The following is a 25,691-nucleotide window of genomic DNA, read 5'->3' as shown; positions in this document are numbered from 1 at the left end:
AAATGAAAGATCTATCTATTCCTTTATTTTGCTACTGTATTGTGTGTGCAGTAAATTCTCTTCTAACACAGCAGATTCAGGTGCAGTTCTGATCAAATAGTCTTACCTAAAATAGCCATTATCAGTAAAACCTGATAACCAGAAGGTTTTTAATCCTCTAACCTCACTCCAGCATGATAATAATTTTTAAAAATTCAAATAATAATATAAGAAGCTGGTTTTATAACTGTGCCTGGGGCGTAGTTTCAAGAGTTTCTGGTGAGAGGGGGGCTCCCTTTTCACTCAATGTCTTTTATTTTATTTTTATTTTTTACTTTTTACAGATATGCCATGGGCTTGTGTAACTTTCATTATAATAAAAATTAAAAAGTGATATTGGCCGACACTTATTGTGTATTTACTATGTGCCAGGCCTTTTATATGCATTACCTCATTTAGTCCTCCCAACAACTCTAACACAAATTTTTTTAAGTTTTTCCATTTTATGGATGAAGAAACAGGGGGTTAAAAACACATTCAAGAACATACATCCATTGGCTCTACTGACATCTTAAGGGAATAAAATTATATGATAGAAATAAAAATGGTGTGAGAAGTTAATTTACCATACAAAGGTGAGACAGGAATGCCCTATCAATAAAGGAGCATGTTTAGTAGGTAGATGTTGGCCAGCCTTGCAACACCAAGTCATGCTGAAATTTAGGCTCGGCTCCAGTCTTATAATCCCCAGGTTTCCACTTGCCCATTCTACAGCTTCCATTTCTCAACCATCTTGTTAAAAAGTATTTGATTGGAATTGGAGGTTTCAAATGTGGGGGGAATGTTGGGGATGGATGCTCATTTATTCAGTCAAATGAGAAGATCAGTGGTGTGTTATTTGTGATCTCCTTCTTTCTCACACCCACAGAAATGAATGTGGACCTTTAGAGAAACCAGCACATCAGGGTGTGGTTCTTTATAACAGATCAACTCTTTTCAAATACCTGGCAGATGGAAGTAGGCTGCAGAAAGTAACAACAATTATTTTAGCAACAAATAAAAGTATAGCACATTCTTTTTGTGCTTTTCAGACTGTATTTTCATTTTGTTTAACTTTTATATCTAGCTAAGACTGGGCATGTTTATCTGTACTATATATAGCATAGCTGATTTCCAATGCCAAGGTGTAATAATTCACACGCTAGCACAAACCTCAGAGGCACCACCTGCTCCTTTTGTAATATTTTCCCAATCCTGTCATTAGTTTTAGTCTTAAAATTACCATAATTCTTTCCAGGAAGCTCTCAATTTGTGAGATTGGCCTTGCAGGATGTATTTTTCCCCAATCACTATTTCTTCCACCAGCATTTATTAAGGACCTACTATGAGCCAGATATTCTTCTGGAAATAGAGCTAAGAACAAAGAAAATGGGCAAATAATCCATACTGATAGTCTAGTTAAGGGAGAGAGGCAACAACAAAATAGGTAAGTAAATTATATAGTATGTTAGATGCTGATGAGATCTATGAGAAAAATGAAGTGAGGAATGGCGGGGGGGGGGGGGAAGGCGGAGGTGGGAGAGAGTTGCAAGTTTAAATGGAGTTCTTAAGGAAGGCCTCACTGAGAAGATGATTTTTGTACAAAGACTTGAAGAAGATGAGGGAATGAGCCTGTGGTGATCTGGAGGACAACTGTTCCAAGCTGAGGGAACAGTGAGTGCAAAGGCCCTGAGGCAAGAGTATGCCAGGCATGAAGAGGAAGAGCAAGGAGACCAGCATGTTGGAGGAGAGGAAGCAAGAAAAACTGGAATAGTAGCTGATGTGCCCAGAAAAGTAACAAGAGCCAGATCTTGTAGGGCTTTGCAAACCATCGTAGGTGTTTTGTTTTTAATATATTTTTATTGATTTCAGAGAGAGGAAGGGAGAGGGAGAGAGAGAGAGAAACATCAATGATGAGAGAGAATCATTGATTGGCTGCCTCCTGTTAGTCAAACCCGCAACATGGGCATGTGCCCTGACCAGGAATCGAATTGTGACCTCTTGGTTCATAGGTTGATGCTCAACCACCAAGCCACACCAGCCAGACTGCAAACCTTTCCAATGACTTTAGCTGACTTCAGTTTCTCATAGAAATAATATTAATTGTGGGACATGTTCCCAGAATGACCCATCAGAGCCTGTTAAACCCATACTGCCATTGAACTAAGGTGCTAATCAGGCTCTGGGAAGCTGAGCTCAAAGCACTGCACTTAGATCCAGGAGGTAGGGGTTTGACTCATAGCTCAGCTGGGTGACCGAACATGTCAGTTAACATCTCTGAGCCCCATTTTTCTCCTTGGAGAAATAAGAATAACCAATATCTACCCCATGGCTTTATTCTGGGGATGAAGTAGAAACAAAACATAGACGCACTTTGTAGACTGTAAAAACGCTATTTAAATGTCAGGAGGGGTGGGAACATTCTTATTTCAGGGAAAATTAAGTCCAGGACCTAAGTCAAAATGCCAGGAATGCAACCTTCCCTTTTTCTCATTACTTCTTTTTAAATAGCCGTGGGAATGGACCTCTCCTTCTCAGCACTGGAGGTCAAGGAGAGAGTCAAGACCCTGCTGATCTCAACAGAAGGCGCCATCTGAGCTCCCAGTGGATCAGTCGTAACTCACAGGGTGTCTGTAGACTGGGACCTCCATGGTTGTTAGGTCTGTTGCCAAGGGGTCATCCTAGTGAAGAACCATGGCTTCCCTCCAGCGGCCCTGTGAGCCTCCCCAGCTCAGGCTGCCAGGCATTAGGCTGTCCTGATGGGCAACTTCTCCCAATAACCACAACCTCTTCTCCTTCCCACCAGGCATTCCTCCTACGGAAGGCTTCTGGATGACCACGACTACGGGTCCTGGGGAAACTACAACAACCCTCTGTACGACGACTCCTAACAGAGGAAGATGGCCTGGGAAGAGGGATAACTCTTTATTTATAAGTGCTTATCCAGTAGAATTGATAACAAGTACCTGACGCGCATTGAGCGACAATCTTAAGCCCTGTCTTATTGGTTTGGTTGTTTCATTTTCCTCCCTCTCCTTTGGCTGCTACAACTTCCCCTTTTTGGTACCAAAAGAACCATTATTTAATAGTGTGTGGAGGCTGATTTGCAGCTGAAATGGGCCAACCTTCAACGCCGGGCCAGACCACCACGCTGGAAGCTTCTGCACCCGCCACCACAGGACCCACTGTGAGGACTGGGGACGAGGAATCCAAGCGTTTTGTTGGGAGTTACTTTTAGGGGAGCTTTTGTTTGTGGTATTTCTTAAACTTTTATCTAGAAAATGACATGAAATCTCAATCAGTGAAAAAGAAATGAGTAGTGGGAGGATCTGACCCTGCAGGTGAGAAAGCAGGGATTTCTCAGATTCCTTCTTAATCTCTGTTTATCTGGCTGTATCTGACAGGACCCCTGCTTGGCTCTACTGGCTGCATCCCAGCTTCTTACTAGTAGCTGCCTAAATAATGAAAGAGGAAACTAGAAAGTGCCCCTGAGGAGGCCAGCAGGCAGAGGGGCCGAGTGGCAGGTTGCTGTCAGATCTCAGCACACCTTCTACCTGTTCTCCCCTCCAGGCCGCCATCATCTCTGCTAAGGATGCCTGTCCTAGTCATCAGCAGCCGGGGTCACAGCCCAGGAGCTTTTATGGAGTTGTGTTTCCCCAGGAGCTGAGCTTAGTTAGAGAAGAGAAAGGGAGAGGCGTGTGGAGGGAGTATACAGTGGAGGCAGTGACGGAGGGAGGGAGCCGACATGCACTGAGTCCCTCATTAGGTAAAGTGGGAATCAGCTCTCAATAATGGTCAGAGGCATCCACTGCTTGGAGGAGCCCAGAGATTCCTTGCTTTATGCCCATCAAGCAGCTGGTTCACTGCTGTCTGTTGGATAATGACTGTAAACTGCTTAAGAAAAAGAACTTTAAGACAGCATCTGCAATTGCTCCTTGAGGCATTTCCATAGGAAACAGATACGGTGATTAATCCATTTATTATTCCCATACACTTACCTTACTAATTCTGCCCTCTAATAAATCAAGACCCTGGGTAGATAGTCTTAAAATCCTGCATAACAAATTTTGAGAAAGAACGGATCATTTTTGCAGGTATCCATTTATTGCAGTGGTTCTCAACCAGCAAGACAGTTTTGCACCACCACGCCCCAGGAGGTTGGTGGGGGGAACATATGAAGATGTCTGGTGACAGTTTTGATTATCACAATTTAGGGGTGCTAATTAGTCAGTAGAGCCATGGGTGCGCTAAACATCCTAAGATGCACAGAAAAGCCTACCACGACAAAGAATTATTTGGCCCAAAGTGTCAATAGTGCTGAGTTCGAGAATCCCTAATTTATTGCAGTGCCCAGCGTAACAGAACAGGGCACTCGCAGATTTTTAATTAAATAAAATGATTTGTTAAATTTTTATCTCAGAAGTGTTTAATTTGCTAGCTGATGGGTTGTTTTGAGCATGCCAGTTGCCTCTATTTGTTTGTGTGTTCCTGATAGCTTTATTTCATGGCTATAACTGCCTCCTACAACACATATTAGCAACCGGCATCTGAGGTCCTGATTTCATGGAGGAGAAAATATACATTGGATCTCCTTTCAAAATGTGTTATATTGTCTAGAAATGTCATAAAGAGCTTGACACTGGTTGATTTTTATTTCTAAACTTGGACCTGCTGCCATGACTCTGTTAGTTTCCAGAAACTTGACCCTCAGCTCATCCTGTCACTTGTTGTGACCAGTAAAGTACTGGCCTATAAACCACCAGTGCCAGTCGGTCCTAAAACCCTCTGGTGTCACAGACACCAGGAGCCGGGCCATGTCCACAAACCTGTCATCCCACACTCTAAAAAGAATTTATTCCTAAACTCCTTAGGCACCAAAGGAGAATGAGCAACCTCCAGGGGAATTTTTAAAAAGGAGTGGGTAACGAGGAGTGGAATTCTGATATCTCAGATTATTTAAAGCAAAAAAAAAATTGTTTAAAGTGGATATTCTCAGAAAAATGGGCAGGAATGGCCAACCATGACCCCTCTAGCAACACTTGGCCTGAACAACTGTCCCTCCTTCCCCACCCTCATTCCTTGCCTAGGCTTTCATTTTGGCAAAAGACGATTCAATGAAATCAGAACATTCCTTTTTTTTTTCCTCCCTCAGTCAAAAGCATTCTGACAAAGCGTTTAGGAAACACCTTGTAGAGGTGCACTTCTGGACACTGCTTTCGTCATAGACACTGGATCAGAGGAGCCCGCCTCTTGCCAAGGAATTCTGACCAATATAAGCCATGGACTCAGCCAGCATCTTTCCTTACCAAGGCTGTGATTGTGCAAGAGCAGTTGATGTGTTTGTTGTTCTTATTACTTCCAAACCCTTACAGAAAAGAGGGGGCCGTGGAGTTAAAGCAGATCTCAACCAGCAGGCAGTTTTACACCTCCCCCAAGGTGACAGCTTCCCATAAAAACTCACTCCTTGTGATGTTAGTTTAAAATACCAATGAGACAAACCTTATTTTGCCAAATGCATTTTTTTTCTATTTTTGAGTTGGCCAAAGGATTTTAGCAACTGAATTCAACAAACTTGCTACACACACACACACACACACACACACACACACACACACGCGCGCGCGCGCGCGCGCGCGAAATATATGGATAATTGACGACCTTTACCTCAGGGAGAGTCTGTCCAGCTCTACCCAAGGGAAATGGCTCCATCGGATCTAAACAACCACATACCATCCAGGGACAGGAATAGTCCAAGCATTAGAGGAATGTGAGAGCAGGAGGGAGGCAAGCAGCCTCTTCTAGACTGTAGATTGTAAATGATGGGATAATGAGAGCCAACGTTGTTTTCTTTACTCATGGCCCCAGTGAAGTCTCCTGTTCTCTGGATGTCTGTGTCGTCATTTCTTAAATGGGGGTGATGCTTTCATGTTGACCTCACCCCATGCTACCTCACAAATGTGTTGTGAGGACTAATGAAATCATGTCTACAGTGTTTTCAGTTTCTGCAGAGGAATATTTATAGACATTTTAAGTATTATATAGACATATAAGTGATCTCAGTTCCTTGTTTGTTGTTATACTGGTGTGTTGTTTTTACTTAAACCTTTTACTTATAACATGACAGCTGTATTGTAGCCACATCAGACAGCTCTTACAGCTTCAGGCAACTGCCCAGTGCAGCGACTGACTGAGGGTTAACCACGCCTGGAACCACAAAGGTTAGTTTCCATCTGCAGATGAAGAATGGTTGAGACATATTCTCACAGACTGTTGAGTTAGGATCCAGGAGGTTAGGGTAGCACAATATGGATACCTGAGCACTAACAGCAATAGACCTCTAGCCTTTGCCATGCTGGGGTCATCTGGGTTCTTTGTGGAGTTGATTTTGGTTTGATATCATCTGTTTTCCCTTCATCTTGCTTGCAAGGGTGCATGGTTCAAACCCTTGCATCTGAGAAATGAATTTTGCAACTGGGCTAGATGCTAATTTGCACGTTGATTCACCTTCTTTGCCTTTAACCTTTTTTTGGCAAATGAATGTACCATTTCAACTTTGATTTTAAAGTGCTAGTTGATATTGGTAATAAGTGCTAACCAAGAGACCAATGCCGGATTGCTTTCTTAGGGTGAGTTAGCCAACATCATTTAAAGATGGAAAGACCTGCAACTTCTTTGATATTGGATGTAATTGTATCTACATTTGTTGTAAGACTTATTGTATACCAATTATATAAATTAAAGGTGTTAAAAGCTTGTGTCTGACAATGGTGATTCACATTTTGATATATTTTATTACTCAAGCAATTCAGTTGATATGCCCAATATTGCTTATATTAAGTAGCTCTTGCTTGCTCTTATAGAAAATTTATTCCACATCAATAAATACTATTTTCTACAGTGCAGAGAGGTATCTTTGATTTTGAAAAAGAATTGAAGAATGTCCATAATAAAGCAACTTTCCAAGAAGTAATTTTACTGTTAACTATATACCAGGCCTTATACTAAAACAGATATATAAAAAAAAAACAACTTTGATTCAATAAATAGATGGTGATGCATAACCAAGTCACATAAAAGCATATTGGCAGCAGTAGTACATTTGATAATACTTGGTTCATTCTCTTTCAAAAAATTACATTTAGCGTACCCATCTTTATCGGAAAGTTAAATGCAAGTAATATCAATCATCCAAAACATAATTTCAACCCTAAGAAGCTAAGCAAAGATTATTTTGGTTCTAAAGAAAAGAGCAACACCAAACCTGTAAGAGGTCTCATCTCTTCTCTTGAAGTACCTAACCTTTGGCAAATGCAGAATGGACATTTACTGCACTAAAGCAGCATTAATCAATTTGAGCAAACAAATAATTGCATTTCTATTTTAAGCAAGACACTGAGTATTTGGCTATTTTAAAAAATGATTCTAATTAATATTCATTACAGACTTTAGGTGCCTGTGGGCATTGTCTAATGTAACCTTTGCATTAGCTATAGTGGCCATGGATTTTGCAACATATGAGAAGAATGGAACCATCTACAAACTAGAGCTCATTGGTTTCACAATGCATGTAAACTTCACATCACATTTATAAGTTTAGATACCTGGATTCCAGGGCACAGCATGGGAAAAGCCAAGTCAGGAAGTGGGAAGAAAGCATGGAACAGGCCCTTTCCGACTGGTTATTTGGTATTTCTGGAGGACCTGTTACGGGCATGAAAACAAGTAAAGACTCCATTATTCAAAGCTTCCCTGAACAGAATTGGTCAGAAAACACTTTAAATGCACATAGAAAGAAATGGCTTAATAATAATATGTAGTGTTTATATAGTATGAGCTTTTGGGTTCAAAGCCAGTATTTTCCCAAGTATTATAGCTTTTTCAAGTCAGATCATAATCTGTTTTGATTGTTTAACAACCTATCTACAATCTTTTACTCTCCTGAAATTCAGTAGGCCTGACCAAATGCTAGCCATATTTTGATTGTTGTCAGAAAGCATTGAATCATAAATGACACTTGAAAAGCACTGATCAAATTGGGAGAGAAAACCTGTAAGAGGTCTCATCTCTTCTCTTAAAGTACCTAGCCTTTGGCAAATGCAGAATGGATTACATTTACTGCACTAAAGCAGCATTAATCAATTTGAGCAAACAAATGATTACATTTCTATTTTAAGCAAGACACTGAAAATCTATTTTAAAAATGATTCTAATTAATATTCATTATGGACTTGAGGTGCCTGTGAGCAATGTCTAATGTAACCTTTGCATCAGCTATAGTGGCCATTACACTCTCCCCATCTTACAGATAAGGAAACTGAGGTTCCAGTATATTAAATCATTCATGCCTGTACTGAATTCTATGTACTCCATAGTAAATCAGATGGCTCCTGCTCTCCACATATTTACAGTGTAGTAAAAGTCAGAGTTGGGATCCAAACCAGGTTCTTCAGCCACCAGAGTCCTTTGTCTTTTTCTACCTAAGGGATTGGTATCTGATGTAAATATGACTCAGTTCTTATACCTTTTGCTAAAGTGGGACCTTCTACCCTTTACAAAGTCCTCCTAAGCTATTTTGGGCAGTTTTGAAGGCATCTGGCATGCAGCCCATAGCAAGCCCAGTCAGCTCCCAAGCACATGTCTGCTGACTGCTGCTCTCCTCCTGGGCTGTAGTCTCTGCCATGGGGGAGGTGGCCTCCTCCGACCCCGTTCAGGTAGGGCACCAACACAGGGTGCCTCTGTCTCCCAGAGTTTTAGTGAATACCTCCCTCTTAGTTTCCATATGAGTCCTCCCTGTTCTCCTCCCATAGTTACGTGTGAGTCCACAGCAGCCTGGTCTAAGGATGCTGCCCTTAGAATCACTCATGCTCTTACTCAAAGTCTCCATCCTCGCCAACTTGTCTGTCCTTGGTGTCAGAATAATAATGATAGCTTTCTCACACATGGCACTTAACTATGAGCCAGATCCTGTCCTAAGCATTTTATATGAATTATCTCCCTATGAGGTAGATGTTATTAATATCCTCAGTATACAGATGAGAAAACTAAAGGCCAAAAAGGTATAGAATCTTGCCCAAGGTCACATAACTAGTAAGTGATAGGGCAGAATTCAAATGGCAACAGTTGGCCTCCAGAGTCCATGCTCTTGACCACTTCTACAAAGCCCTCACTCTATGCTGGAGGTTCCTGACACACATGCTCACCAGTCATCAGACAGGCCATCTGTGTCTAAAGCCAGTGTGGGACAACCTGAGGCCACCTGAAAGAAGGTTTCTAGAGTGAACAAAGTGGGTGGGGACAGATGCTCTTAGGGCACCCGGCCTGGCAGACTCTGAGCTGCCTCTATCTAGAGTCTGGCACTTCCATCCAAGGTCATCCACTCGACATTCACCAACTCAACAGTAGGGCCCTTCAGGATGACCCTCCCTTGTCATCAGATCCACACAGCAGCTGTGGTGAGACAGTCCAGACCGCTGTCTTGCTCTCCCACTAGCCATTTCTCCCTTGGCAGCTGGACAGAACTCACTGCCATAAACATGGCTGGGCAGTGTTGAAAAGTTCAGGTCGGTCAGAAGCCAGGTGTTATCGGGTGGTGTGAGAAACAAATGGCCACCCAGCTCCTGGGCCAGGACATTCAGCTCTGTAACAGCACTTCATCAGGGAAAAGAAACACACACACACACACACACACACACACACAAACACACACACACACACACACACACACACACACACACACACACACCATTCCTCCATGGATTCCTGGGATAGGTATTAAGGGCTTCATACAAAGTTAAGGATTTTGTATAGAGATTAGAGGCTCACACAAACTTTGCAAGAGTATGAAGAGAAAGGGTGAGGGAGGCCACTAGCTGGTGACTGCTGAAAGGCCGCAGCAGTGAGGTGGGTGGTCTTTGAGAGTGCACTGGGAAGTCACAGCTGCCTCCACACCTGTTTCTGGAAAATGGTTTTGCCTTTTTCATATCTCATCTGAGAAGCTCTCATAGGCAAGTTCTAGCCAGAATCATATAGGAAAAGGGATTGCAGGAAATGTGGTTCCTGGCTCCTCCCCTGCATTGCACGGGAGATGTTAGAAAAGGGTGGCAACGATGCTGAGCTGAAAATAAGCACCGAGCACACGCCACATTTCTTACTCCAGATGAGAACTTCCCAAATGGACAATAAGGACATCATGTTATCCCTAATTTGGTGCAATTGTCTTTTACACAACCGAGGGTTCACTCCCCGGCCCCCTAAAAAGAAAGTGCCCCGTATGTTGCTTTAGCTCTGAAAATATTCACTTCTAGTTCAGATGCAATCTTCCATTGATAGTCTATGATTTAAATGCACATTATAAGGTTAATCACTTTATATTGGAATTGATGGGGAATGAGAAAGGAGAGAAAAAGAACTGAGAAATATATATATTAATATATATAACAAAGCAAAAATGAGAATAAGTAGTTACAAAAGACTTCCTTTCTGCAACTAGTCATTGACCACATTGGTGTTTATAGCATTCTTCTTCCACTAGCCATTGCATGTTCCCTTTGTCCTTGGCCAACATCTCACCTGGCCATGGCTCTGTATGTGGCCCATGACTTAACCTTCTGTAGACATGCAAAACTTAGGAACTAAAATAGAGAAAGGGAGCTACTGACCTGGATACTCACCCATTTCCAAATTTTAAAAGAAGGAGAGAGGGAGGGTGAGAGGGAGGGAGGGAGGAGACTCACATTGTATATAATGTACCAAATACTCCCCCTCCCTACTTTCATTGCTCTATCCCCTTTCCTCCCACATCCTTCCAGCCCACTTCATCCACCCCCAACAAATAGGAGAAAAAGGTGGGAGGGAGATACTAGAGAAGAAGTTCAAAATCTTTCTCAGCACTAAGCTTACTGCATGCAGAACCCTGGGTCATTCCACACTTCTATCTACCCATCAAGTCCTCCCAACTCCCCCATTTCTACTTGGGGGTCTCCTCAGAAGAACGATACATTCTTCAGAAAGCCAGAATTTAATAAAAGATCTACTAGGACAAGTGGTGGAGAGTAAGAGCAGGGTTTCTTTAGTTTATTCTCTTTCAACATAGCAGTTCCACAGACCATTCCTCCCTTCATTTCCTCCAAAGCCCCCATCCCACCCCTTGTGAGGGAAGTCCAGTCTGCATAAGGTTTTCTGAGCCATGAAAGCAAGCTCTTGAGATCATAGGCAATGAAATGAAATGCATTTAACTGTCACAGGATAAGTAACCCTCGATGGGAATTAATCTCAGGACCTGAGACCCAAGGGTTGTTGGAGGGGTTATGCCCTGTGCTCCTGAACAGCCATTTCTGGAAAGCAGCCAAACTCACTATGCAGCCTTGTTCAAGGGGGCATGATCTTGAGGCCTTTGCCTGTCCCCTTCCAAGAGTTCCCAGCATAACCTATAGAGTGGAGAGGCTGTATATGTCTGTCTCCCATGGGCCAGTTTTAATGCTCACACAAGTTCAGGCAAATCTCTAAGCTAGCTTCTTGGGGACTGATCTCATGAGTCAGCCAGGGGACTGACATGTGGGTCTTCAATAAAGAAAGCCACAATCATTCTTTCCTACCGTCCCTGAGATCCTGGAAACCGAGGCAGCTGGTTCCCTGCAAATTAACAGGCTCACAATCCAACCGCAGTCAAGATCATAAGCAAAGGAGAACTGGTAGACCAGAGATTCTGCCAGCTTTCTATTATTCCCCATTGGCTCCTTCTCTATACCTAGGACACTAGCTATAAGAAGGAAGGGGGCAGTGGGAAACCCAGGCTGCTACCTGATAGAGGCTGGTGGGATTTGAGGCCAACACGGACTCATGTGTTCAGGAAGAGCCTTGATGTTTGCTGTATTAAAGGCCCCACAAATTCTCCTAAGAAATGGACTGTGATGGAATTGTAGCATTGAAAACAAAACTTACATTCATTCAGCATTCAAAAAACAGTATTCATTATGCATTCTATAGATGTATAAACAAGTGAAACAAAACACAATCCCCAAGGTAATATTCATCCTCAAAATACTTTCAATCTTATACTAAAACAGTCAATCTGTGCTTCCATACACAGTGATGGGTACCAAGGTAGAGTAATGTGCAGGGGACACTGGGAGCACAGAAAAGGATGTTTTGAGAGGATCTGGAAGTGCTCTGACAAGTTTATTTTCATCTTCCTTATTCCAGATGCTTCTCTGAATTTCATTCCTCCACTGTCTTCCTTATCAACTTCCTGGACATGAACTAGCCCTCCCCACCCCCCACTCTTCCTTTGAAGTTTCATCCTTTGCCATTGGTCAGAGATTTTATCTTAAAATTTTAATTTGTTTCTCCTAACTGACCCTTTGGAACTAGGAGGACTGGCCTCTCCCAACCCTGGTCACATTCAGATCCTCCCTCTCTTCCAGTGCTTGTCATGCCCCAGCAACGTCCCAGCTAGAACTTGATAAATATTGTGTCTCTGATTTCAGTAAGAAAACAGGAGAGTCAGGAGAGAGGTGAGAGGAGAAAGGAGAGAGGAGAGGAGAGAAGAGAGAAGAGAGGAGAGGAAAGGCGAGGCGAGGAGAGGAGAGGAGAGGAGAGGAGTCATCTTTTCTTCATCTTGCTATGATTTCCTAATGGTCACCAAAGAGTCCATCTGGTTTTCCTGACTGTGTCCTTTAATGGAAGGGAGAAGAGAAATGACATTTATGGAACGCCTGTTATGTGTCTACACTGTAATGATGGTATTAAGATCTTTTAGAGATCAGGAAACTGAGGCTGGAAAGGTTAAGTGACCTTCACATGGTCACATAGCTAGTAAGAGGTTGAGTTTCTATTTCAATTGTGGACCTTTTTACTCCAAAGCCCATATTCCAGTGATGGCGAACCTTTTGAGTTCGGGGTGTCAGCATTTTGGAAAACCCTAACTTAAGTCTGGTGCCGTGTCACATATAGAAATTTTTTGATATTTGCAACCATAGTAAAACAAAGACTTATATTTTTGATATTTATTTTATATATTTAAATGCCATTTAACAAAGAAAAATCAACCAAAAAAATGAGTTCATGTGTCACCTCTGACACGCGTGTCATAGGCTCGCCATCACTGCCATATTCTATCTAATATGGCACTGCTTCTCAAACATTAATGTGCATGCAAACCACTGGAGATCTTATTAAAATGCAGATTCTGCCCTGGCCAGTGTGGCTCAGTTGGTTGGGCATCATCCCATGCACTGAAAGGTTGCCAGTACAATTCCTGGTCAGGGCATATGCCCGGGTTTCGGGGCTCAATCTCCAGTGGGAGACGTGCAGGAGGCAGCTGATGGATGTTTCACTCTCACATCTTTGTTTCTCTCTCTTTACCTCTCTTTTCCTAATTCTCTAAATATCCATAAAAAATATTTTTTAAAAAAAATGCAGACTCTGATTCATAGGTCTGAATTGGAGCCTGAGATTCTGCATTTGTAATAATTTCCCACATGGTGTGGATGCTAGAGGTTCCTGGCTGCCCCAATTTTGAGCAGTGAGATGATATAAGATGTAGCCTTCTTATAATCCCAGGTAAACCTAAGGGCCTCACAGGGAGCAGTCTTCAATAGGGGTGATAATACCATCTTTTACCCCAAGGCAGCATATTTTGAGTTTGTTTTTAGTTGTCACTGTGACTGGTAGAATTCTGGCATTTAGTATCTGGGGGTTAAGGATGCTACATACCTTCTATGTATGATAATACAGGTTGATTTTCTCAGAATAGTCCTACACACCACAGAATTGTCCCACCTAAAATTCTTTTAGCCTTCTCATGAAGGAAGTCTGAACAGCAGCACGGGGTGGTAGGAATTGCTATCAGTGATCCCTTCACTGGCTTATCTCCATTCCTTGTTCTCAGTCATTAGAAACATCAGCTAGCTCTGTCCTCCAGCTGTTCTGCTCCAAACTGTCATCACTAGCAGCTGCTCTCCAGGATATCACTGCTCACAGGAGTGCATTCTACTGTCTTGCTTCCTGGAACTCCAATGTGTCAACAGACAGGATGATCCAAGATGGGCCTAATCCAAGATCACATGTTTCTGGGTGCCCCCAAAATGCACAGAGATGCTGCTATCACACAAACTTGGACATTTAGGAAAACATGTAGACCAGCTGATAAGTTCACATGGTCTTGCATTCCATAAGAATTTCAAAATGTATTTATTAAGAAGATGGCAGAGAAGCTGACATCTACTAAGCTACTGCTATGTGTCAGGAATGGACAGGTGTTTTGTAGAATGCATAGAACAGTATCAAGCACAGGCGTATGTAGAATGCATAGAACAGTATCAAGCACAGGCCATGCTTTCTAAATAAAATAGCCATGCAAAAGAAATTATTTTTCCATATTTTACAGATGAGCAAACTGAGGCTTACCCAAGTTCACACAGCTATAATGTGGTGGAATATGTCTGACTAACCATAATAAAAACTAATATTCACTCAGAAGTTGCTATATCTGAGACTTTATTCTAAGTGATTTCCTATCATCAGTTCAATTACTCCTCACAACCACCCTAAAAGATAGGTCTCATTATTCCAATTTTACCAAATGAGAAGAGTGAATTGCCTGAGAGTGCCTATTTGGTTAATAGTGACTCCAGGAGCTGGGACTGTGTGTGTCGTGGAGAGGGAGGCCCTGTGAGTCTGGGTGATATAGTTCCCAATTTCATGCTTTATCCATCTCCCACCTACCCCTGTGGGTCATCTCCTGTGTGTCCAGCACTGAGCTAGGCATATTTTGAAGTAAAAAGAAGTAAAGTCACAATGGTTACTACTTTCAAGTTAATAATTTAATGCCATATTTTTTTCTCTTCTCGTAGGATAGCTTATTGGCACAGCAGCATATGAGAATAAACCTGCATTAAGTCTCAGTTCTGCTAATTACTAACTTTAATGACTCTGGGCACATTACTTAATCTCTCTACATCTCAGAAAATGTGGATGATAATACTCAACAGTGACAGTTATAAAAACTAAATAAGATCCTTTGTGCATAGTACTCAGTAACTGTTAATCTCATCTCTTCTTTTCCTTTCTCTGTACCTCTTCTTTTCCTTTCTCTGACAAACTGGAATAAGAAATTCAGATATTGTTGACAGATGGTTTACAGTGAAGTTTCTGGATGACATCTAAAAAAGAGTCCCTGTTGACTCTTGAATTGGAATTTGTTCCTGAAAATCCACATCATATCATTAAAATGCCAAATAATCATGAAAAGAAAAAAAAATGCTTTGGATACACATTGAAAAACATATATTTAATATGTAAAAGCAAACACATAGTATAAATCTATATTTGAAAGTATGAGGGTGGGGGTGAGCTTGGGCTAATTGGTTCCTAAAAAAAACGTGAGCCCAATGAAATGTGGACTGAAAATGCCTTCTCTTCTTTATTGTCAGAATCAAAAGTTTTCATTGGCCTGAGGCCCCTGGAAATGCTGGATATTTGGTTCACTGGAGGTAAAATTTTTCATTGATGAGGTAATGAGTGTGAATGGTCAATTCTATGGGAGGAATTTTGAAGGTGACATCTCTTACAGAGATCTCACTCACCCTTTTCAAAAATTTGAAACACCTATCCTGAACAGTAGCCTTCATCTTTGAAGATGTCAGCCAACTTGTCCAGAAGAGCTGTCCATGTCTTTATATCAGCCCTTTTAGCTTCCCTGAAATCTGAGAATTTTCCAGCTAGTTCTCTTTCTGAATGATTCAACCATTCTTTAGTACATTTATCACCTGCTCTTGATTGTTTCCCAAGCTAAGTCCATACATGTGATAATCAATGTGCCTTTGCCAGAAAGAGGCATGCACCTCAGCCAATCCTGAATACACATCATCAAGTTGTTTTCACCTCTCAAATCAGCACACCACATAGTCTGACCGCTAATTATTTGCATTGACTTTATTCTAAGAGCACATGGACTTCAGCTCTTAGCTAATCATGAATGCAAGTTTGTTCATTACGGTTAAAGTACTATTTATGATAGCTCTTAAGACAACTTCTCAAGTTAAGCCATCCTAAATCAGGAGGTGCCTATTTCCAAATATTCCATGAATCACATATGATGTCTTTGCTCAAAATGAGGATTCTGGTCCATTAACTAATCCTACTAACATCACTTCTCTCAGAGCTAGAAAAAGATTCCAGGTCTCAATTGAGTTATTTTTGGCAGTAGGTAATTCCATGTTCCAGAGACAAACATTTTTGCATGATCAAGTTTTAAAATGTCAGTAGCAGTTTGAAGGGCATGAAAGTATTTCTAACTTTTGAAAAAGCTTCCAAATATCCTTAAGTTTGTTTAACCTAATGAAATCAGATAAAAGCTGAAGTTTTTGTCAGTCTGAAGGGGATTCCAATACAGGGCCATGGATGCTAAGAGCTAAGTCTGCACATTTAGTCCTAAAATATGTAGCCCTCCATCCAGAAAAAATAGCCCAGCCTTGGAAAAATTGAAGTCACAAGCTTGAAAAGCTTAAACAAACAAGGAAAAGTCATGAAGTATGTTTATAGTGTCTTAATAAAAAAAAACCTATTTATATTTAGCATACTTCTAACCCAATTCTCTACCCCATTTCATTAATTGACCCTTCTAGGAATATGGGAGACTGGAGGACAGAATAGTGTCCTATTTTTGGTTAGCAAGACTAGCAAACTTCTAAATCTTCTGCTTGTGCACCATGTGAAATAAGTCGGAAAAGTTAAAAAGAAATGGTCATTGGTCTGGAGGACATATAAAAACCAGGTCCAACAATATTCATGCCCACAGACATTTTACAAATGTAGATGTAAGAATATTTTCAACCTTGCTAGTGATTTTTAAAATTCTAAATAAAACAAATGCACTATTTTGTCTAACACATCTATACAACAGAAAATAAATCTCCAACTTTAAAAGCCAAGGGAAGGGTGTGTGTGTGTGTGTGGAGGTGGAAGAGGATACAGGGGAGATAAATGATGATGGGAAAAAATAAAATAAAGAGGGGAAAAAAAATAAAAGCCAAAATATCCAATGCCAGGAATTCTGTGATAAAACTATTATTTCATATATTCCTAATGAGATATAATGTGACACAATCCTTCTGTCAGAGGTCAGAAACCACACAAAGCTGTCCATCTTATGTGTCACTAAGTAAATGAATTAAGTCAATATTCCCAAATGTGCAGGAGGTAGGCTGCCTCCAGAAACCAAAGATATCTATCAGCAACTGTGTTCCTTCATGGTGATAGGAAAGATGAAAAAAAAAATGCAAAAATCTGGCCCTAACTTCAGAGAGAACGCTCCAGCGTGTTTTAGACCATTAGCCTAAAAATTGCATTAATGCTGTGGGACCCCAAATCATCTTAGAATGCATTGTATTGATTTTCTGTTGTTGCAACAAAAAATTACCACAAGCAACAGCCTAAAACAACACCCAGAAGACAGGGCAGACTCAACTGGATTCCCTGCTAGGGTTTCACAAGGCCATAGTCAAGGTGTTGCTGCATACCATCTCAGTTCACCACTTGAAATGCTTACCATTTGCATGACCACCACTTGCCACAGCTACCTGTGTTCTAACTACCATCAGCAGATTTTACTTGCTGCCCAATGTTTTGCATAATACAATCAATGTAATGCACTGAGTAGCCATTATTTGTATTTATAACTTTCACTATTCCCTCTAAAATTAAAGCCTGTGGCCTACTTTACCATCCAACCATTCCATGTGGATAAAATAGTGAGTGATTTCACATTTCAACAAAATCTCCTCCTTTGGAACTAATTCTCAATGTTTGTTTTCCTAGCTACATCATGACTTATAATGTTATTATTATTTTTTTAAAATATATTTCTTTATTGATTTCAGAGAGGAAGGAAGAGGGAGAGAGAGATAGAAATATCAATGATGAGAATCATTGATCCACTGCCTCCTGCATGCCCTCTACTGAGGATCGAGCCGGCAACCCAGGCATGTGCCCTTGGCCAGAATCAAACCTGGGACCCTTCAGTCCACAGGCCGACACTCTATCCACTGAGCCAAACTGACTAGGGCTACAATGTTATTATTAACGAAATGAACAAAATCTCCTATATCATGGGTTTTCAGGAATAAGTAGAACAAAAAACTGTGAAGCAATTTCCTCTCAGATATAATGTAACAAATGTCAACAGCTATTTGAAACTCTGAAATTGTGGTTTGACAGAACTACAAAGCAAAGTACTTACTATTACCAGGTACTTGTAATAGTAATTGACCCTTCACATTTTATTTCATTGACATTGAGCAATACACAAGAGCCATTTCATAAAGGAATTTTACTAATAATCCTCAAACATTATATTTATCATCAATTCTTATTATTTGTGTGATAAGTACTCACTTTTGTCATGAGTTGTACAATTTTAAATAATTTGTCTTCCATTTTGGTCTCTTTGCTTTTAGCAACAATTTTTTTTTTAATATATTTTATTGATTTTTTACAGAGAGGAAGGGAGAGAGATAGAGAGTCAGAAACATCGATGAGAGAGAAACATCGATCAGCCACCTCCTGCACATCTCCTACTGGAGATGTGCCCGCAACCCAGGTACATGCCCTTGACCGGAATCGAACCTGGGACTTTTTAGTCTGCAGGCCGACGCTCTATCCACTGAGCCAAACCGGTTTCGGCAGCAACAAAATATTTTAATATTGTACTAGAAAGCATTATTTTGTGCTTATTCTGGGAAAACTGATTAGTTTGATTTGGAGGTCATTTGTGAAAAAAACTGCTATACAATCAATGTCTAGTCTCCCCTTCCCTTAGTATCAGAACCTCAAATTTTAGATGGACATTGTTGCTCAGATAGAGGACTACCTACCCACCTCCCTTTCAGTTAGTATGATCATGTGGCTAGTTGATACATAAATAGATATGTCTGTGTAGGAATCTTGGGAAATCTCCCTGAGAGGGAATATGTGTGCCTATCTTTACTTCCAGATATCACAATCCCACTGCTGGTTACAGTTATCTTTGACCATGAAGTAACTGAAAGAGCAGCGGCCACACATTAATATGGTAGAATAAAGAGAAAAGAGTCTGTGGCTTGGATGACACTATGGGCCTACTATATCAACCCTAGACTGCCTGCCCCAAGACTTCTTTAAGAAAGAAGAATTAGCCCTGACCATTTAGACTCAGTGGATAGAGCGTCGGCCTGCGGACTCGGGGGTCCCAGGTTCGATTCCAGTCAAGGGCATGTGCCTTGGTTGCGGGCACATCCCCAGTAGGGGGTGTGCAGGAGGCAGCTGATCAATGTTTCTCTCTCATTAATGTTTCTGACTCTCTGTCCCTCTCCCTTCCTCTCTGTAAAAGGAATCAATAAAATATATTTAGGAAAAAAAATAAAAGAAAGAGGAATTAATCTCTCCCTATTCAAGTCACCATTATTTTATTTTTAAATCATATTTCATTTTTCAAATATACTTGACATATATAAGGGTCATGTTTCAGGTGTATAACTCCATGATTAGACATTTATATATCCTACAAAGTGATCACCCTGGTAAATCCAGCACACATCAAACACCATACATAGTTATTACAACATTATTAATTATACTAGAGGCCCAGTGCATGGAATTCATATACGGGATGGGGGGGGGGGTTCCTTCAGCCCAGCCTGCACCCTCTCCAATCTGGGAACCCTCGAGGGATGTCCAACTGACCATTTAGGCCCGATCCTGGGAGTCAGACATCTCTCTCACAATCCAGGACTGCTGGCTCCCAACCACTCTCCTGCCTGCCTGCCTGATTACCCCTAACTGCTTCTGCCTGCCAGCCTGATCACCCCCTAACCACTCCCCTGCCAGCCTGATCAACACCTAACTGTTCCCCTGCAGGCCTGTTTCCCCCCCCAACTGCCCTCTCCTGCTGGCCTTTTTCCCCCCACTGCCCTCCTCTGCCAGCCCAGTCACCCCTAACTGCCCTCCCCTGCTGGCCTGATCACCCACAATGGCCCTCCCCTACGGGCCATCTTGTGGTGGCCATCTTTGACCACATGGGGGTGGCCATCTTATGTGTTGGAGTGATGGTCAATTTGCATATTACTCTTCTATTAGATAGGATTCCCTATGTTGTACTTATATCCCCAAGATTATTCTGTTACTACCAATTTGTATTTCTTAATCCCTTCATCTTTTTCACCCATTCCCCCAACTCTCCTCCCACCAGAAACCATCAAAATGTTCTCTATATCTATGAGTCTGTTTCTGTTTTACTTGTGTTTGTTGTTGTTGCTGTTGTTTTAGATTCCACATATAAATGAAATCCTATGGTATTTGTCTTTCTCTTTCTGAATTATTTCACTCAGCAGAATAGCCTCTATGTCCATTCATGTTGTTGCAGATGGCAAGATTTCATTCATTTTTATGACTGAGTAAAAATCCATTGTATATCTGTACCACTTCTTTATCCATTCATCTATTGATGGACCTTTATGTTGCTTCAATATCTTGGCTATTGTAAATAATGCTGCAATGAACACATGGATGGATATGTCTTTTCCATTTAGTGTTTTGGGTTTCTTTGAATAAATACTCAAAAGTGGAATTGCTGGGTCCTTCATTGTCTCTTGTTATACATGGCCATTGTTTTAAAGTCTATTTTGTCTGGTATAAATATTGCTACCCCGGCTTTTTTTTTTTCATGAAATGTCTTTTTCCATCTCTTTATTTTTAGTCTGTGTATGTCTAGATCTGAAGTGAGTCTCTGATAGATAGCATATATAAGGGTGTTGCTTTCAGCCACCCTATGTCTTTTGATAAGAGCACTTAATCCATTTATATTTAAAGTAACTGTTGATAAATATGTATTTATTGCCTTTTTATTATTCATTTTTTTTTTTTACTTTTTCCCCCCTTATTTTTCTTAAAGAATACCCCTTAACATTTCTTATAATACTGGCATGGGGTTGATGAACTTCTTTAGCTTTTTCTTATCTGGGAAGCTCTTTATCTGTCCTTCAATTCTAAATGATAGCTTTTCTGGGTACAGTTATCTTGGTTGTAAGTCCTTGCTTTTCATCACGTTGAATATTTCATTCCAATTCCTTCTGGCCTGCAAAAGTTCTGTTGAGAAATCAAGTGAGTCATATGGGTGCTCCCTTATAGGCAACTGCTTTTCTGTTGCTGCTTTTAAGATTCTCTCTTTGTCTTGAACCTTCTGTATTCTAATTATGATGTGTCTTGGTATGGGCCTCTTTGGGTTCATCTTGTTTGGGATTCTCTGTACTTCCTGGGCTTGAATACCTATTTCCTTTGCCAGGTTAGGGAAGTTTTCTGTCATTATTTTTTTCAAAATAGGTTTTTAATTCCTTGCTCACTCTCTTCTCCTTTCAGCTCTCCTTTGATGGGAACATTGGTATGCTTGATATTGTCCCAGAGGCCTTTTCAATTATGCTCATTTCAAGTCACTGTTATTTCAGTGTTAATTTCTTAAATGCAGCTGAAATTATTTTCTATTGTACTTTGTTTTAAAAAGATTTAAAAGCTATAATGTCTTCGTGCTTCTATTATATAATATTTTTCAATCAACAATATTCTAAGTATTAGGGAAAATTAAGTTGTCAGTCCAGTAATATTCAACTTTCAGATATTTATTGTTATGCTTTCTAATAATACTTCTTGTTCTTATGCAAAATTATTTCCATGATTCTCTAGTTCCAGCTAACTATCTAGGAAATTAGTATATGTTCATTATATTCATATTCTATATCAGTGATGGAGAACCTATGACATGCGTGTCAGAGGTGACACGCGAATTCACTTTTTGGTTGATTTTTCTTTGTTAAATGGCATTTAAAAATATAATATAAATATCAAAAATATAAGTCTTTGTTTTACTATGGTTGCAAATATCAAAAAATTTCTATATGTGACACGGCACCAGAGTTAAGTTAGGGTTTTTCAAAATGCTGACATGCCGAGCTCAAAAGGTTCACCATCACTGTTCTATATTGAGAAGTTCTATTCATACATTCTGAGTTATAGTATTTATGTGAGTATTATTATCATTACATTTTTACTTTGATAAATGCTTTTAAACCTTTGAATCATTTGGATAAAATCAAGATAACATACAACAACCAAAATTTTAAAATAACAAACATAAACAATAATACCAAATAAAATAGAATGGGGCTGGGGGAAAAATACTCAACTTTCCAGAATTTCTATGCACAATAGTTTGTAATGGCTTCACCTTCAGTTTAGGAGTGAGATGGACAGAGAGCTTGTAAGTGTGACAGCTGCAAGGTAAAAAGTTATTGGTGTGAGAGCACAAATGAATACACATGTATGTCATACTAGTATAAGCTCACCTCTGTAAAACTACCTAAGATAATGACAAAGAATGACATTAAGATAGACATAAATTGGAGGCTAAGATAATATCTACATATTTTTAAATCTGTACTAGTAAGTCAAAACTACCTGTTAAGTTTTGGCAGTAACTAAATGTGAGAGTACAGTTCAAAGAAAGTAGTTGTCGACAAATAGGGGAGGACAGAATCTCCATTCTGGCTTAGGGTATGGCAGCTGGGATTGCAGATTAGGCTCCTACAGCTCATAGATCCTACTCACTTCAGCCTTTAAAACCAGCCCCAAATAAAGTGGTATTCTGAACAGCGTTCATGTATTTGTGAAGAGCATCTTGTCCTTGTATATTCATTTGTTATAAGCTCCCCATGGCTGCTCAAACCTATCACATTATCTCTGTGGATCTCCACAGGTCCAGCCAAGAATACAAAAAGGTCACATTCCTCTGAATCCCTTACCTGAGCCAAGCGAAATGGGGAAGGAAGGAATGCCTAAATGTGTAAAGCAATCTTGTTTTTGCCATTTATTCTTGGCCCTGTAGTCTAGAACAAAAATATGTCTGTGTCTAGAGAAGTGATTGTGAACTTTTTCAAATTAACACCCAACACAAACACAGTAATAGAGATGAATGGAATGTTAGCAAGGACAGCTGGCCTACTTGTCCTTTGACACAGCAACATTTTTGGAATATTTGGTTAGGATGGGACAGTATTTTTCTGAAATCTGTAATTAATCGTAATAGCAAATATATTAAGACTGACACTTCCTGAGGACTTCCTGATAAAACTGCTGCGATAACCAGTGGTCTTCGGAGCCCATTCAGACCTCCTGGACCTCTGAAGCCGAAATGTCACAGTGGGAGAGTGAGTTTATAGCAGAAGATCCCTGAAAATACCACTTTGATGTAAAAGATGGATAGGAAGGAGCTCTGACAGCCAGTGCACAGCACGGAAACAGCTGTTTCTAAAACTGAGTACCTTCTGAATTCATCAGGAAAACTGAAAATCACAGCAGCCTGTTTGCAGGTCCTTGGCAGTGCGAGTATACTCGCTGAGCTGTACATGGCAGCTGCCTGGGAGAGGGGGTTATATACTAACAGGAAAAAAATTCCTGTTGTGTTTTATATGCTTTTATAATCTCCAGCCTCTACTTTAATCATAACTCCAAGCACATTTACTCTGGGCATTGAGATAAAAATTTACCTGCTAAGCATAGTTGTTTGTTTGTTGAACCCCATCAAGATTTTACCAGTCCATACTAAGCATAGTTTTATGGCTGCCTCTGGGTTTAGGGAAGAAGGGTGTATTGTAGCTTTAGTTATTCCATCCTGGGAAGTTCTGAGTTCGAGTTCTCTGCACCCAGCCCTCGTCATCCTTTCTGGCTAGCAGGTGTAAGCCATCTTCTTGGGCACAGGCAGAGGAACCAGAGGAATGAATTGAGGATCAGAGTTACTGCATCTGCCTGCACAGTGGTAAGGGTACCATTTCCAGGCTTCACAGTGTCAAGGACACCCCTTGGGTTGCACAGTGTGGTGGCCCTGGCCCCAGAGATTACTCTGCCTTAAGTTCTCTTCTCTTCTAGTCTACTCCAGTGCCCAATTCCTACCACTGCAAACTTCTTCAAAATGAGACATGGTCCTGGCCAGTGTTTCTCAGTGGTTGAGCATTGACCCCTGAACCAGGAGGTCTCAATTCGATTCCAGTCAGGGCATATGCCCGGGTTGCTGGCTCTAACCTCAGTAGGGGGGCGTGCAGGAGGCAGCGGATCAATGATTCTCTCTCATCATTGATGTTTCTATCTCTCGCCCCCTCTCCCTTCCTCTCTCTGAAATCAATAAAAATATGTTTTTAAAAATCAGATGTGAAAATACTTTACAAAGAATAAAGAACTATGCAGATCTAAGGTATTTTAGGGAGTATGGTGTTATTTCAAATAGCCGCCTGTTAACATATCATTGTGTTACCTGGAAGGTCTGACTTATTAACATGTTAGTCCATTTTAATAAGTTGATCTAATAAGTTTACATAATATATTTTTAAAAACTTAACAAATTTCAAGGAACACTACAAAGTAAGGTATTTGAATGATAGTGAGTATCTGGGTAAAGAAGTACTATAGTCTAATGAACAACAGAATCCAAAAACAGATGAAGACAGGTGAGGTTTAATGGGAGAAGGAGTCATGGTTAGCCAAGGTATGGCATTAATGTAAGGGGAGTGACCATAGAAACAACAAGGTCACTGAGATGCTCAGAGTAGTGGGGTTAGAGAGGTCCAGAGGATAAATGGAGTTGCTAAAAATAAACTTCATTCCCTTAACAATTTACCTTTTGCAATCACAAACTCATTCTATTTTCCTTGCTCTCTATCTTCCCCTATATAGATTCTTGTCAGGTTTCAATTTGTTAAAATAACCAAACTTCTCAGATCACTCAACCAGGGCTGTTAAAAGATTAATTAAATGTTCAGATCTCCTTGAGTTTCCTCTACTGGGAATAAACACGCTGACCACATTCTTTCCTTAATGAAATCTTAGAGAAGGGCCTACAACAGAAGGCCCCTTCTCCAGTTTGCTTGCCCAGATTTCTGCCCTCTCCTCCCCAGTGTTTTCCACCAGAGTACCCTGCTCATAAAGTTATCTCATCATTTTTTCTCCCCTTTACCCGAACACACTAGATTTTAAGTCCCTTGAAACAGTGCTAGCATCTTATCCATACTTCCATTTCCCAATGCTTAACGAGGAATATGATTAATGCTTTAAACTACACTGAGCTCCTCAAGTGAGTGGCCTCACAGTTATGCTAACAGCCCTCAGTAAGGGGGAGTAGTGCATTTTATTAAGAGAAATTTAGGGAACCTAACCTTAAGTACTCAAGAACCTTAATACTTATTTCTCCTCAACAAATTGGAGATGGCACTTATTTATAAGTTTCCTGAGCCCACTGGAGATATAGAAGCACAGGTTTAAAAGAGTCCAGCCTTCTCATGCCAGAACCCCTGGGGCTCAGAGAAGAGATGGCAAGACAGACAATGAAACTTAAAATCTAGTGGGAGGAGACAAACAAATGAATAAGTTGTAAAATCCCTGGATATTGTAATTGCTAGTGTATATTTGACATTTAAACCCAAATTATAATAATTAAAATCTCCCCTTGTCACAAAGCCAGTGTCTCGGTGGTTGAACATCGACCTATGAACCAGGATGTCAGGGTTTGATTCCCAGTCAGGGCACATTCCCTGGGTTGTGTGCTCAATCCCCAGTAGGGGCCAAGCAGGAGGCAGCCCATAGATAATTTTCTCTCATCC

The 25,691-nt window shown here is 40.6% G+C and overlaps 1 protein-coding gene across 1 annotated transcript in view; it reads left to right on the top strand.

Moving 5' to 3' along the window:
- Positions 1 to 6,773, top strand: part of PARM1 (prostate androgen-regulated mucin-like protein 1) — a 102,921-nt gene extending 96,148 nt beyond the window's left edge. Inside the window, exon 4 of the mRNA XM_059668490.1 lies at positions 2,825 to 6,773. Coding sequence (XP_059524473.1) covers positions 2,825 to 2,909 — 85 coding nt within the window. The 3' untranslated portion in view covers positions 2,910 to 6,773. The remainder of the gene's footprint in view (positions 1 to 2,824) is intronic.
- Positions 6,774 to 25,691: the final 18,918 nt, after the last annotated feature.

This window comes from Myotis daubentonii, chromosome 1, assembly GCF_963259705.1.
Source record: "Myotis daubentonii chromosome 1, mMyoDau2.1, whole genome shotgun sequence".
Taxonomy (NCBI): domain Eukaryota; kingdom Metazoa; phylum Chordata; class Mammalia; order Chiroptera; family Vespertilionidae; genus Myotis; species Myotis daubentonii.
Note: the sequence above shows the minus strand (reverse complement) of the source record. Positions and strands in the feature narration are given on the sequence as shown.